Source organism: Taeniopygia guttata, chromosome 2 (assembly GCF_048771995.1).
Source record: "Taeniopygia guttata chromosome 2, bTaeGut7.mat, whole genome shotgun sequence".
Lineage (NCBI taxonomy): Eukaryota > Metazoa > Chordata > Aves > Passeriformes > Estrildidae > Taeniopygia > Taeniopygia guttata.
Window position 1 is genome coordinate 53,425,089 of NC_133026.1, and position 15,694 is coordinate 53,440,782.

Sequence of the window (15,694 nt, forward strand, 5' to 3'; positions counted from 1 at the left end):
CTCTGCTGATGCTGCGGGGGGCATGGTGTCCAGTGATGTTGCACCGCCTCGCAGCCCAGGGGCTGCCACTGTCCTGGAGTCCACGGGACATGATACAGTGGATGATGCAGCTTTACCAGGGGGCCCTCGGGCTTTCCTTGTGCTTAGGGCTGTTACTCATAACACTCATCAGCCTTTTTCATTTAAGGTGTTGAAGGAAATCCGAGACACAGTTGCACAGTATAGTGTTGGGTCTGATGACGTTATGCAGACGATCCAATTACTTGTTGCTGACCTGCTGACGCCTTCCGATATTCGTTCTGTGGCTCAGGCTCTTTTTAACCCTGTGCAATTTGACGTGTTTGAGGACAAGTGGGCTGCCTTAGTGGCCAGCGCAGTACGGAAGAATGCTACACGGGGGCAGCAGGATCCCAGACGTGTAGCTACCGCTGACATGTTGATGGGCACAGGCAATTATGTTGATCCTCAGGGGAGAGCTGGATACAATCCTCTCGTGCTTGAGCAGTGCAGGACGTTAGGCTTAGCAGCTGTGATCCAGACCTTAGAAATGGCTGGTCCGATGGAACCCTTTCTGACTGTTGTTCAAAGGGCCGATGAGTCGTTCATGGACTTTGCATCGAGGTTGACTGCCTCGGTGGAGCGGCAGGTGGTAGAACCTCAGCTAAAGCGAATGGTCCTCGTGAGATTTGCTAGGATCCAATGGAACACAGAATGCAAGAGAGTCATACAGGCTCTTCCGAAGGGGCTACACTCTCACAGATGGCAGAGGCCTGTGCAGACCTAGGTCCCTCAGTTCGGAAGGTGAATGCTTGGGCTGCTGCTGCGCAGCCGGTCTGGGCAGCACCGCAGGGCTGGCAGCAGCCCCAGGGTGCTGCTCAGGCAAGCACCAAACGGGGGAAGAAAGCACAGAAAGGAAAAATTCCCTCGTATGTTTGTGGCCGGTGCGGAAGGCCAGGCCATCCTGCAGATGTTTGCAAGGCGATTGTTCATGTTAATGGTCAAGCACTCACAGGCCCCGGAAACAGGAAGCGGAGCGCGAAGGGGGGGCGCGTTCAGACACAAGTTCCTCTCCAAACCCCAGAGCCCATGGAGGTCTGCTCAGCCAGCTTGTCGCCAGCACCTGCGGGTCAGCAGGTGTGGATGTCTGCACAGCAGCAACAGTCGTGTTAGACTCTTGCAAGGTGCACAAGGTTCCCCTGGACGCCTTTGGTCCCTTGGGTGAAGGCATGAGCGCCTTCCTCATGGGGAGGTCTAGTGCCACCCTTCAGGGCGTCATTGTGCACCTGGGTCTCATTGATGCAGACTTCACAGGGCAGATTTGTGCAATGGTTTCCACACCCACCCCCCCATTACAATCCCGAAAGGGACACGGCTTGCTCAACTTGTGCTTTTTAAGTCTTCTGTTCGCAGGACGACTGACCGGTTGCGAGGTGATGGTGGTTTTGGATCCACTGGGCCGCCTCAAGTTCACTGGACTGCTGTCCTGACCAAAGACCGTCCCAAGATGCTGTGTACCCTCTCCATCCCTGATGCGACACCGTCAGAGATCTGCCTGCGCGGGCTCCTTGACAGCAGCGCTCATGTCACAGTTCTCTCCCTTGCCGCCTGGCCTCCGGACTGGCCCCTGGATCCAGCGGAGACGTCTGTCGCGGGCCTGGGGGGAACAGTGCGGTGTTATGTGAGCCAGCAGCCTGTGCTGGTCACAAACCCAGAGGAACAGACGGCCTGGATTAGGCCTTATGTTACTTCTTCTCCTGCTAACCTCTGGGGGAGGGATGTTCTGTCTGTGTGGGGGGTGCGCATCGGGACGGGTTTTTGATGGGGGCCACTGCAGCGAAGGGCGCAGAGTGTTCTACGCCTCCTATACGGTGGCTGGTGGATACACCTGTTTGGGAAAACCAGTGGCCCCTCCCTCAAGATAAACTGATCGCCCTTCAGAAATTGGTGCAGGAGCAGCTGGACCAGGGTCGTCTGGAGCCTTCTAACAGTCCCTGGAACACCCTTGTTTTCTGCATCAAAAAGAAGTCTGGGAAATGGAGGTTGTTACAGGACCTCCGGAAGGTCAATGCTGTCACGGAAGGCATGGGAACATTGCAGGCGGGCATGCCATCGCCTACCATGCTTCCTGCAGGCTGGCCGATCTTCATCGTGGATTTGAAGGATTGTTTCTTTACAATTCCTTTGCATCCCGATGACAGACCAAAATTTGCCTTCACGGTGCCAGCAATTGACAATGATGAGCCTGCACAGCAATATCAATGGAAAGTTCTACCACAGGGGATGCACAATTCCCCAGTCATATGCCAATGGTATGTGGCTCATGCCTTGTCTGGAGTTCGCAAGCAGTTCCCTGATGCACGTCTGTATCATTATATGGACGACATCTTGGTGGCTGCGTCCACTCAGGATGAGCTGCTGAGGATTCAGCCTCAGTTGCTCGATGTTTTGCATGCTCATGGGCTGCAGGTGGCTCCAGAAAAGGTTCTACAGCAACCTCCTTGGAAGTATTTGGGGGTCAGAATTCTGGAACGGACAATCCAACACCAGGAGGTGCAATTTGCACACTCGGTGAAGAAACTGAATGATGTTCAAAAACTGATGGGTGTTATCACCTGGTTACGTCCATACTTGGGACTAACCGATGCTCAACTGTCTCTTGTGTATGATCTGTTGAAAGGAGACTCTGATTTAAAATCACCTCGCACATTGACCCCTGAGGCACGTCAGGTGCTGGAGGAGGTTCAGCAGGCTGTTTCTGCTCATCAGGTTTATCGCATTGATCTTTCCGTTGATGTCACTGTGTTCGTAACCACTCCAGATTCGCATCCCACAGGTATCATTGGTCAATGGAGTGACAAATTGTCCGATCCCTTGCACATCTTGGAATGGGTTTTCCTGCCCCATCAGCCGCAGAAGACGGCAACGACATTGGCTGAGTTGATTGCTCGGTTGATAATCAAATGCCGGCAACGGTGTTTGCAGTTGATGGGTGCGGATCCTGCAAAGATCATACTCCCGATATCCCGGGAGGACTTTGACTGGAGCTTTGCACACTGTGTGTCCCTGCAAAGTGCTCTAGAAAATTTTTCAGGGCAGATCGCTTATCATTTGCCCAGCCACAAGCTACTGCAGGTGGCAAAATCTACGCAGATCTCTTTGCAGCCCAAAGGACCCACCGTCTTTACTGACGGTTCGGGGAAAACAGGAAAGGCCATTGTTACTTGGAAGGACGGATCTGAGTGGAAGGTTCTGAAAAGTCATCAGGATGGGTCGGCCCAATTGGTTGAGTTGAGGGCCGCAGTTATGGCATTTGAGAGATTTTCCCAGGAACCTTTCAATTTGGTCACGGATTCTGCCTATGTGGCTGACATCGCACAGCAGTTGGGTCACTCAGTTTTAAAGGAGGTCAGTAACCCTGCCTTGTTTCATTTACTGAAGACCTTGTGGTGTGCTACTCAGGCCCGGGTTCATCCGTTTTACGTTCTGCATGTGAGAAGTCACACCAATTTACCAGGGTTTGTAGCAGAAGGTAACGCGAGGGCTGACAAGTTGGCTAATCCGGTGTGGGTAGCACCCCAGCCTGATACACTCGCACAGACCAAGGCATCGCATGGGTTTTTCCATCAGAATGCACATACTCTGCAGAAGCAGTTTCAGCTGACACCAACAGAGTCTCGTGGCATTGTTGAGTCCTGTGACGACTGCAATGCACTTGCTCCGCCTTTACCAGCAGGGGTAAACCCTAGAGGCCTTAGGGCCTTGGAGCATTGGCAGACCGATGTCACCCAGATTGTGGAGTTTGGCCGGCTCAAGTATGTGCATGTCACAGTGGACACGTTCTCCTCTGCGATTAAGGCTTCCGCTCACACTGGAGAAAAGGCTCGTGATGTCATTGCCCACTGGAGGCAGGCCTTTGCCGTTCTGGGCATACCTTCTGCTGTGAAAACTGACAATGGTCCTGCTTACGCATCACAGCAAGTGCGGCACTTCCTGCAGTTGTGGGGTGTGTCACACAAGTTTGGTATCCCCCATTCTCCAACTGGCCACGCTATTGTAGAACGTGCTCATGGTACTCTGAAGCGGGTTCTTCAAAAACAAAAATGGGGAATGCAGGGCGAGACCCCGCACAGTCAGTTGGAGAAAGCATTGTACACCATCAATCATCTTACGGTGCAGCAGAATTCAAATAACCCTGTCATTTTAAATCATCATCTCTCGTTGCAGGCTGCAGATGAGGCACATCAGCCTCGAGCAAAAGTTCGAGTGCGGAATTTAGTCACCAAACAATGGGAAGGTCCCTATGACCTTATCGCTTTGGGGCGCGGGTATGCTTGTGTATCCACAGATACTGGGGTACGCTGGGTACCTTCAAGGTGTGTTCATCCTGATCTGCAACCGCAGAGAAAGAATCCGACCAACAGGCAACATAGAAGCCGTGACAAACTGAAAGTCATCAAATGGAGGGATCATCGAGTGATGACTCAGTTGAAGATGACGGCGGGTGATCACTCTGATGATTCCTCCATGAACAGACACTGAACCTTATTCATTTTTCCTTTTCTTTTAAACTAAAAAGTGTGAGATGTCACCCTGATTCTTAAGTTTTTCTAAAGCCTTCTGAGTTTACATTCTGTTGGAAAACTTTCCCACACAATTTCTGTAAATAACATATTGTTTTGCATTCCTTTATGGGGGTGGAGAAACTTGATGTACTAGTGGTTTGTCCAATGTCTTTGGACAGGTGGCCCATTCACTCTCCAATCCACTGTCACCTTTGGAAAAGTATAAAAGTTGGAGTCAGAAAATAAACTTCCTCTTTTACCTTGCAAAATAGCAGGTGGCTCGCGTTATGCTTTCTCATGTCCTATAGCGACAGTCATAGATATTGTAACAGTCTCACAATTCCCATACTGTGGGAAAAGCAAAGATTGTCTATTTAACCCCACTTTTACTTTGTGATGATGATTCAGTGAATGATCAGATTTAAGAAAAAAAGTAAAATCAACTTGTAAAAACTCAATTACTTCAACATTACTTGAGGCTGAGAGACTTGATAAGCCAGACATATGCTTGTATTCCTTTCTTTCCCATACATGTAAGAGTCTTGACACTCAAACTTTACAAAAATGCAACAACTAGGTTAATTAAAAACTCTTTTGACCCCACAGTTACACAGTTTATACAAACAGAAATGAAGGCTGGGCTCACACTCTTTGGGGAACTTCTCAGAACTTACACATCTATCCCAGTAAAGTTTGATGGCCTTATCCTGAGCATGCTTTGGTAGTGTGAGACACCAAATACAAATTCTTTGAAACCAAATGATGCCACTTTGATGAGCTGCAAGATTAGGGAACAAATGTGTGACTCCTGCAAGTACAGAAACAACTCCAAGGGTCTGAGGCACAAGGGACGTGCTATAGACTCCTAACACTGAGACCTAACAAAGCCTGAGAGATTTCAAAAACAGGCTCTATGCTTCATACCCAAGCGTGGATTTTTGACACATGTGCTTCTAGAAGGAAATGCCCAGAAAAGCTAGGTGGTTCTTCATGTCCTTGAACAGCAATGACTGCAATGTAATCTTTAAACACAACTGGGTATTTTATGAGAATGGATCTCTTTTTTGAGAATTTAATATTCTTCATAACCCACAAATACTTGGATCATGCTCTTCTCAGTGAAAATACTATCAGCTAAAGACATACCATTCATATATATATACACACTTAAAAGGGTACTGAAAAACTGTTGCTCCTAAGCATCACTTGCTTACACAGAGAAAATGCAGTGCAATCTAAGTGCACGCTCAACTTATTTCCTGTCAGGCTCCTCCATCATTCAGTAAAGATGTGCAAAAGTGATGTTACTTCTCATAAGGCCTTATTTTAATATACATCAGTTAAATCAGATAATAAAAAATTTAATTTCCCAACTTCTCTGGTGCTTTCACCTGAGAAGTTATACTTTATAGAAGCATAACTACTACATCTTTACAACACTGCTTCTCCAAGTTCCAACTTCATGGCTAAGAAGCCAAAAGAGAGAAAATTAAGAATAAACCCACTATGATAGTTTTTTCAGCTATTTTAACAACATCATATTTTTCAGGTGCTCCAATAATACTTTCAACAGTTTCATTTACATCCATGAGCACTCAGCACTTCTACGTATTTTGCATGTGGCATCACAAGGCAGGTACTCAAAACATGAGGCACACACATGAAATGACCGTTTAATATTTTGATTGAAGTGACTTATCCACAACTATGTGGGAACTGTGTGGCAGATACAGGAAGAAAGAGATTCCTGTCTGACATTCAACTTCTATAAAAAGGAAGCTATATTTCTGCTAGGTCTTACCACTTTCACTTTTTATACTCTGAATCAAATTAATTAAGATTTTGACAACAACCTGGTTCAGAAGGCAGACTCAATGCCCTCCTAATGATCAGTCAAGTCTATCCTGCATGCTTCAAGAAGATGGTACAGCAGAAAGACGTTTCCTGTTTTAAAAATATCACAATGCGTATTAATTAGAGGTTTGACAGTAAAGCTGTTAGTGAGTTCTCATGTTGACATTGTTCTTATTTATTGTAGCATTTATAGAAATCAAAATTCAAGCATGGAAAACCCTAAACATTTGATCTAATGTAGTTATACAGTTTATTATCTAGGTCTCAAGCCAAACTGGCACTTTCAGGCTCACAAAATTCATAAAAGGCTTGGGGAACATGTGGCATGCACTGTGTGGGACTCCAGCCCTCTTTACTAACAGCCAGCTTCTTTCCACTAACCTTAAAAACATGGAACAAAAAAGAGCATATCTATGACACTGCCATTACCTTTCTACTCAAGTCTCTTGGAAAAAGAATTAATTATTTAAAATGGAGCAGAAGAGCTCCTAGGCAAAACCTAGTTGTCAGAATATGTTGGTTTGGTAAAAAAAAAAAAATCTTACCTCTGGAAACTTTTTAACCCCCATGAGTTGGTCATTTTACCAGAAATATTGCCAATGTACTTGAGATTTAAGCAGACAACCAGCACTGGAAATTCTAAAGCTAAAGGCAAACAAAAACAAAACCTCATAATAGAAATTGTTGAGCTACTTCTTTCCTATTATTTTTCTTATAGGACAATCTATAAGTACTAAGTACTGTCTAGACAGTAGTTGTATATTAAATGTGTGTACAGACAAAATCCTGTCATTAACATAAACATACAAGTTTTTTCAAGACTCCTCCACCAGAAGCTCTCCACAAGTCATTGTAACAGAGACAGGCCATGCACAAACATGGCACAGTCATGGACCAGATTTCACTACAGCCAAAATTTAAAACACACATCCTATTACAATATTCCTCATACAAAAATACAAGTACTGTTTCATTTTGAGACTTTCCTACAACATCTGGATATAGAATCCTCTCATACTACATATATACTGCATAATTGTGTATATGTGAAAATCACATACTACAAACTGTACTGGAATTGGATTTTCCATTTTACTTCTTCAAAATATGTTCCATTTCTTAATCCATTCCCCTTTAGAACAGAATCTGCTTTTATTAAATTCCCACAGGCCAAAATCTTGAAAACATTTGTAATTCAGTATGAGAGAGCTACTCTTGACAAAATTACAGGCCTGGGTATGGCTGGTGGTGTGGTGTTTTTTCATTGCATGGAATTTAAAAATTGAAGTAAAAATTTATCTTGAAACACCAAAGCCAGGCAGTGCACATTTTCAGCTTAGCAAGAGAGGCATGAGTACAGCTGAATTTCTGATTCAAAGTAGAGTTTAATCTTAGATGTGTTCATGGGGTTGTTTCACTTTCAATGAATTGGCATCTTTAAATGTAAAAACATTTCATTGTAAGATTTCCAACCCATTTTAGTACTTATTTAATAGACACATGCAAAATTTAATTCCTCTCTTGTCTGTTAGGAATTATTTCCAGAAATATCATATTGCCTTAGGCCTTCAATCAGTTGCTTTTCAGTTGCAGAAACCTCTACATGTAAAATACTTCCCTATAGTATTATGAACATGAATATAATTTCATTTGTCTTGGGAGAACCCTCAATATGCCACAAAAGTGTATTTCAACAAAGAATGGTTGAAATGATCATATTAAAAAAAAAAGGCAAACAATACAATCCCCAGCCAAAATCAAACCCAAACCAGCACCAAAACCCACACAATTAAAAAAAAAAATGCAACAAAAAATCACCACTAAAGGAAAGACACACTACACATTTTATAACTTTTGCTCTTCTATATATTCACAATACTGAGTGTAGAAGCTTTTACCAGATGCTAGCAATTTTTTTTGCCAGGATGCATACAAAATTACTTCCAAAATAAGAGGCAATCTGAAGGGTAATGAAAAAAAAAAATACCACCTTCATAAGTTTTCACAAATAATAAACTTAAAACATCAAATAATTGCCAGCTATCAGATATTTCAATACTCAGTTTACTGTGACTTTCTTTTCAGAGGCATATTCAGAGAAATGGCTAAAGGAACTGTAATGGCCTTCTGGGACAGGAAGACTAAGGTTTCAGTAAAAAATGTTAAATTAATTTTTATAGTGATGCAAAGTCAGGGAAGGGTTGTTAAGGGATGGCCTCTTGCCACAGGGTGGAGTTTTGTTATGGTATCCTTTTAGAGTCTGCAGGTGTTTGGCAGGAGCTGAAATCAGGGCCAGCTGTGATATTTCAGCTCTGATATTTCCCTCCCCATATTTCTCAGAAGTGATGCATCAGGATGATGTCTTACACCTGATGTACTCAACTTGTGTGGTATGACTGGAACTGTTGTGGGGGGGGGTGGGGGGAGGGCACAGGGGAAATGCCACTGCATGGTTTTCATTTTATTTTCAGCTGACAACATTAATATAGTAAAACTCATCAACATTAATGGATATGATATATTAAAACACCAGATTACCATTTATTAAACTTCCCATTTTTTCTGGGCTGTTTTGGTGTTTCCTGTATTATGCCAGCTATTTAATTAAAGTAAGAACAATCTATAAAAGAAGATTGAAAGAAATTACAGTGCAAACAAGGCAAAGGCAATGTTCAAAAGAAGGAAAAAACCCCTTCACTCACCTCACTTAACCAGCAAAGATCTTTGTTCTTGCGTACTTAGCTGCAGTACGGTGCGTACCTGTTTTTGTTTTGTTTTATCTTTTGGGAGAATTTGAATCGTTTCTATTAAAAATGGTATTCTCTTTTAAGTTTGTTTTGTTTGGAAAGCTTCAAACCACATTGTATTTCATACACATATTCCCCAGGGTATGTAGAATGGGACCATACTGAGGTCACTCATAAGATTTTTAAATGTTTTAAGAATTCTTTTAATGTTTGTAGTATCTTGGCCCGGTTAAAAGAGCACATTTTTAAAAATAGTTTTTAAAAGTTTCACTATATAAATGTTCATATTCTGTACTGTTCTATTAAGCATTTGTAAGAATTTTCACAATCATTGCTTTCTCCCTCACATTTTTAAGAAACTTTTTCCCTTAACTAGTCAATCTCCTTTTTCTCTCAGCCGTTTTATCCAAATATACACAAATACACGCGTACATCTCTCCACAGACTGATTGACTTACCAGTACAAATGCCTGTGGTAATCATTTTAACTTTACAAATGAATAAAAGATTATAATCAGTGGGAAAAGTAGAAATTTAACTCCATTCATGGAAAAACAGTATCACCTGGCACTCCAACTTAGTAAGAAATTTCCCGGGTTTTGGCAGCTCACTTGGAGTACAACTGAAGCTGTTAATGATATTAGCAAAATGCCCTGGGATCAAAAAATATGTTGTTTTATCTCAGTTTATAGAAGGAGTTATATAAGCCACTCCCAGCCTTCAGAGCTCTGTGATCCTTTTAGTTAAAATAAAATTTGAAAGCACAACCAGCCTGTAGCCAATTGAGTCCCATTAGACCATTTCAATCATCTCCTGTAGTTGTCTTGCCTCCTCACACGTGGTTCTAGCCATCCCAGCCCCCTCCTCAGATTTCCATCTTCATCTGGTACAAGCCTAGAGCACCATTTAGGGCATTGCTGACAGCTGAGCTGACATCCATGAAGTGCATCTTGGTCACTAACAGTGCAAGACTACACTTACCATGCAAGGTGTTTGTATTATGGATATAGGAATCCAAATATGAATGAGGAAAATAATGGTAATAAATAAAATGTTTAGATCCAATCTTGATGGTAACACACAAAAAGGAAGATGTTAGTGAAGCCTGTGCATTATCTATTAGACTTAGATAAGAGTTGGATGAAATTGAACTATCAGTAGGTTTAATGTTTTTCTGAACTCTTTGCAATGGTTGAGAGGAAACGGTGATGAGAAGCAGATAACTGTGCTATGATCAAACAGTGTTACGTGAAATTAAAGAGTTTAACATCAGTATCAGTATTAGTATCAGCATGCATGGCTCTCATATGCCAGTTGAGTTACATCTTTCTTAGAACTGTATTTTCTGATCTAAACTGAGTCTCAGAAAATCACATTATAATGTGAGCACTGCGAATAATTATTACAAAGTTTTCATTCTTGATGAAAATCTGGGTTCAGGTTTACACATAAGAAAATGGGTGGATTGATGAATAGGTGGATAGAGAATTGGTTGGATAGTCACATCCAGAGGGTATGGGTCACTGTCTCAGTGAGACATGATATTGGTGACAAGCAGTGTCCCTCAGGGGCACTTACTGGGACCAGTGCTATTTAACATCTTCATCAATGACAGACAAAGGGATCAAGTGCACCCTCAGCAAGTTTGCAGATGACACCAAGCTGAGTGGTTCAGTTGACACACCTGAAGGATGGGATGCCATCAAGCATCAATCTCAAGCATCTCATATGCTTGAGAAGTGGGCCCATGGGAACATCACAAAGTTCAACAAAGCCAAGCTCAAAGTTCTACACCAGGGTCAAGGCAACCCTCAGGACCAGTATGGGCTGGGGTATGAGAAGATTGAGAGCAGCCCTGCTGGGAACAAATACAGGAACATGGTGGATGAGAGGTTGGACATGAGCCAGAAATGTTTGCTTGCATTCCAGAAAGTGAAACATGTCCCAGGTTGCATCGAAGGAAGTGCGACCAGCCATCAAGAGAGAGTCCTCCCCTTATACTCTGCTTTTGTAAGATCCCACCTGGAGTATTGTGTCTAGCTCTGGGGTCCACAGTATAGGAAGGAGCAAATTGGAGGAGTCCAGAGGAGTGCAGTGGAAATGATCAAAGGGTTGGACGGAGCACCTCAGCAATGAGGAAAGGCTGAGAGAACTAGGAATGTTCATCCTGGAAAAGAGAAGGTTCTGGGGATTCCCTGTTGTGGCCTTTAAGTACTTAAAAGGGGACTATAAGAATTTTTAGCAGGACCTGTTATGATAGGACAAGGGTTAATGACTCTAAACTGAAAAAACGGTTAATTTAGGTTAGCTATAATAAAGTTTTTTACAATAATGGCTGGAAAACACTGGAACAGGATGCCTAGATAGATGGTAAATGCCCCATCCCTGCAAATATTCCAGATCAAGGGTGGATGGGGCTTCTGAGCTATCTGATCTTGTTGAAGACACCCCTGCAGACTGCATTGAGATAACTTCACAAAGGTCCTTTCCAACTCATAGTATTTTATTATTCTATAAAAAATCTTGCAGTGATTAGAGTATGTTCTTGTTGGTGGGTGCTGGTTTTCTCCTATGATACCTGGGATTTCATAGTGCAAGGATACCTAGATTACAATCTCTCAGGTGGTACATTTCTTCCCCAGTCAGACAGTCTCAGTCTTTTTCCCCTGCTTCCTTTGAACTGAAACTACCTGTGAGAAAACACTTCTTCCAGAAATGAAATAAAGGTATAACATGCAGGTATGCACAAATATTGACATTAAATTTCCAGTAGCAATGTCCAGGTGCCACATATTTCAGAAAAAGGTGTAGAAAAGAAGGCTTTAAAGCAGTTTTATAAGGAAGAGATTAGCATGCCCCTTACAGAAAAATATTTTAAAAAACATTTCATATCTAACTGCAAAGCATGATACCTTTTATTGATAGGCTAACTATGTCAAGTAATAACCTGACACATAGATATAAATAACACATATAATTATAATAATATGTACATGAAAATGTTATTTAGGTGAATTCTAACAAGAGCAAGGTAGCCAAGATAACCTCTTTCCAATTTGGGAGGTAATAGCCCATGACATATAATGTTTTAAAAACAGTCTCTTTCAGAGTAGACTCAACTTCTTAAAGTTCACAGCATCAAAAAAAGCACAGAATATTTTTCCAATGTTGTCCCAAGTAGAGCCAAGTCTGAGTAAAATACTCTTGCTGTATGTTCTTCAAAGCCCAATCTTAATCCCTGTGAAAGTTATGAAGTGAAAAATTTGGCCCATGGATACTTTACGGCATGATACTACATCATTTTACGGAGAAAGAGCATATTTATTTAATTAAAAAATATTCTTTCCCTGCAGTCACCTAACAAATATTATTTTATGCCTTTTAAATATAATAATATTTATAACAAACATTTATTATAAACATTTTTTTATGACAGGGATTGCTTTGCCTGCTCTTATTTTCCCAACACTACAATCACAGTCGCAACAAACACTTCTGACAACAGACATGGGCATGTACAAAATCAAAGAAAATACCAAAATAGTCATTGATCAATCATTTTTTCTTGCGACTCTCTTTAGTAAAAGTCATCTTAGAGAAGACACATCGCACATTAGAATACTCATAAAATATTCAGTTGCAGTACTCAAGACAGTATAATTCAGTTTATCTTGGGCCCTTTAACCCTTCCTAAGACAGAGAGTCAAAAAGCAGGGAAGGCATCAGGGAATATGAAAATAATATAACTCTCCAGGTACTAAAATATAAAAAAATTGTTAATAATTAAGCATAGGTGTAATCCAGTGCAATATTTAAAACAGATACCGAGAGGAACTGGTTTTAGCTACTGAAACCACCAGGCCAAGAAAAGGTATGGATTCTTTCTTTATATGGATTTTCTGATTCATGTTTCTTTTTCTAGTCAAAACATTGCCCATTTTTTTCAAACAGAATAGGTTTTGGTTATCCATACTCCATACGAAAAATTAGTTCTTTCAGGGCCCAAAAAGAGGTGCTTTTCTGCATATTTATGCAATAAAATCCAATTACGCACTATATTATTGTTTCTTTCTCTGTTTTACCAGCCAGTTTTGAAATACAGACTCTCTATGTGAGACATGGAATACCTATAGTTTAATTTGTAGTGACAAAATCTGAGTTCCCAAGCATATAATTCATTTAAAGATTCTGTATTTATTTCTTAATATGACATACTATTGGATGAAACTAAATCCATCATAAACCTCTCAAACCCCATTTTGAAGCAGCCAAAATCAGGTCTGAGTGTCAGGAGGAGTGATCATGACTCAGTATTTGCAAGACACATGTAATAACGTACAGAAGAGACTTGGTGAGGACCAACCTGAGGATCTGAGAACACTTGCTGCATGTTGTTGATTGGGCCATATGGAACCCCACTCCCTTCAAAGAGTTGCAACCACTCGACTGTCGCTTTTTCTGAAAACCTAAGAGCAAATAAGAATGAATGTGGTTTTAACACTGTACTTTCAGATTCTAAGGAATGCATAGCATGTCTCCCTCCTCTTTCATTGCTTCTATACTCCTCTCCATGATTTCTTCCTGGTCAGTGAATATAATAACAAAAATGTTATTATATTCACCGAATATAACAACATATATAGGTTCTGAAAAACCTATGTTCTTCAGAAATGCAAAACCCAAAAACATAGGGGAAGGAACATCTTTGAACTGACTTCTGTTTCTATCTGATCATCTGAAGCAAAGCAGGAATAATGTAAAGCTAAATTTGTCATCAGTTTCAAATAAGGATCAATCCTTTCCTTAATTATACTAATGTGCTTCACATTTGTTTCCCATTATGTACATATTTAACAACAAAAATATACAGTGCAAGTACCATGCAATACTGCTCATTAAAAGCTGATGCAAAGCACCACCAAAAACATAACATCAGGAATAAAAACCACATTTTTAGGTCAGATAACAAGACTGATCACATATTTATTTGTTGTATGGTCGTACAACCTATCTTAAGGACACACAGCTCAGCCTATATACACTGTGCCTGTATGCTGGTGAACACGTTGCTCCAGGTCCTTGTATCACATGCAAAAAAAGCTCATTCAATTTCATAACTATCAACACCACTCTATTTCCCCTGTTTTGCTAGATAGATTTTCTTTCCTCATCTGCCTACTGAAGCTGTATACATGATGAAAAGACACCGTTGAAACAATACCAGTCATTGAGAGATGGTATTTTCCACAGTCATCAGGGATCCCGAATCAAAGGTGAACTTACTTGGAGACAGTATTTTAAAGTTCAGGAAGATAAATACCACAGAGGTCTTACCAGCTTATTAGAAATCAAAGATTGACTTCATGATATACCCAACACTGAAAATAAATTAGATGAGATTTAAAGACTTGATGGAAATGAAATTAATAGAAACCTTTAAAAGGGATACTCAATTACTGGTGTTCTATAGCTACCAGGTTGCTGTTCCTTAAGAGTAATTTAGAACAATGTCAGTAACATTCAGCTTTACTTCCAGGACAAAATATGGATGGCCCTTTCTCAGAGCTAGCAGATTTATTTCTGAAGTCAACGAGTAATTCCAGAAGAAATTGAAGGAGCAATAAAAAAGAAAAATCAAAATAAAAGGCCTTAAAAGTGCAAAATGTGTTATAAAATGAAGCATTAGTCATGAAGAAATGAAGCATAATGCAGCATAGCTTCTAAATAAAACAGATAAAAGAATATTGCAATGTACTTTATTAAATATTAAAGTGATTTCATGGAAAAGACATAGCCATAAAGACAGTGCTGCTGTTGGACTCATCTAGGATCTATCCAATTTAGTACTCTGTTGCAGCCATACCTAGAACCAGGTACAGTGCAGAAAACTGCAGTAAAAGCTAACTCCACAGAGGCAGATAACCTTCCTTCCTCAGTGATTGCAGCTATTAACCATTATTTTAGTCTAAAATAAAATTTGTGATTCCCTTCAGTACTTTCCATTCAACAACAATTCTCATAATCTGTATATTCTTGTTATTTGTAGCTGTCTAGCATTAAGGTTTGGGGCTCAAACTACTGCACAATGTAAATAAGATTCGCATGAAAAACTGTTTCACTTCAGTTACAGATGCCGTTTATATAGGATTATGTTGTTCCCTATTAGCAACAGAGATGCTTCATATTTCATGGCCCACTATATCCCTTGTTACAAATGGAAGGCTTTTTTCAGCTACTGCTTTTTGACACTTCAAATTCTACTATTTCATTTCTAACAAGACAGGACAACTGCAAAAGGAATCTTAGACACAACTTCATAACCATGGTGCTGATGACCATCATTAGGAAATTACTGTACATCTCAATGTATATATCACATTCAATTGATCTGTTACTAATTAATAAGTCCCACACTTCTTTTTAAGGAAGAGTTTATAAATATCTTCCCGAGTCTATAAAACAAAATCTTGTGCATAAAATGAAGTCTTTTCAATGGTAGTGCATAACCAGTAGGCTACTTCCTGATGTTGT

At 40.9% G+C, this 15,694-nt stretch overlaps 1 protein-coding gene across 19 annotated transcripts in view; it reads right to left on the reverse strand.

Annotated features, from left to right (window-relative positions):
* Positions 1–15,694, reverse strand: part of SUGCT (succinyl-CoA:glutarate-CoA transferase) — a 323,214-nt gene that overhangs the window by 174,235 nt on the left and 133,285 nt on the right. For 14 of the 19 annotated variants that reach the window (XR_012054643.1, XR_012054642.1, XM_072925952.1 and 11 more), the window contains one exon: positions 13,527–13,629. The exons of 3 other annotated variants lie outside the window; for them this stretch is intronic. Coding sequence is in view for 14 of the 16 variants with exons in the window: in XM_072925952.1 (XP_072782053.1) it covers positions 13,527–13,629 (103 nt within the window). In the remaining 2 variants the exon portion in view is untranslated. Of the gene's footprint in view, positions 1–11,776; positions 12,402–13,502; positions 13,630–15,694 lie in introns of those variants that run through there. 2 more of the 19 variants (XM_072925953.1, XM_072925947.1) reach the window with 2 other exon arrangements.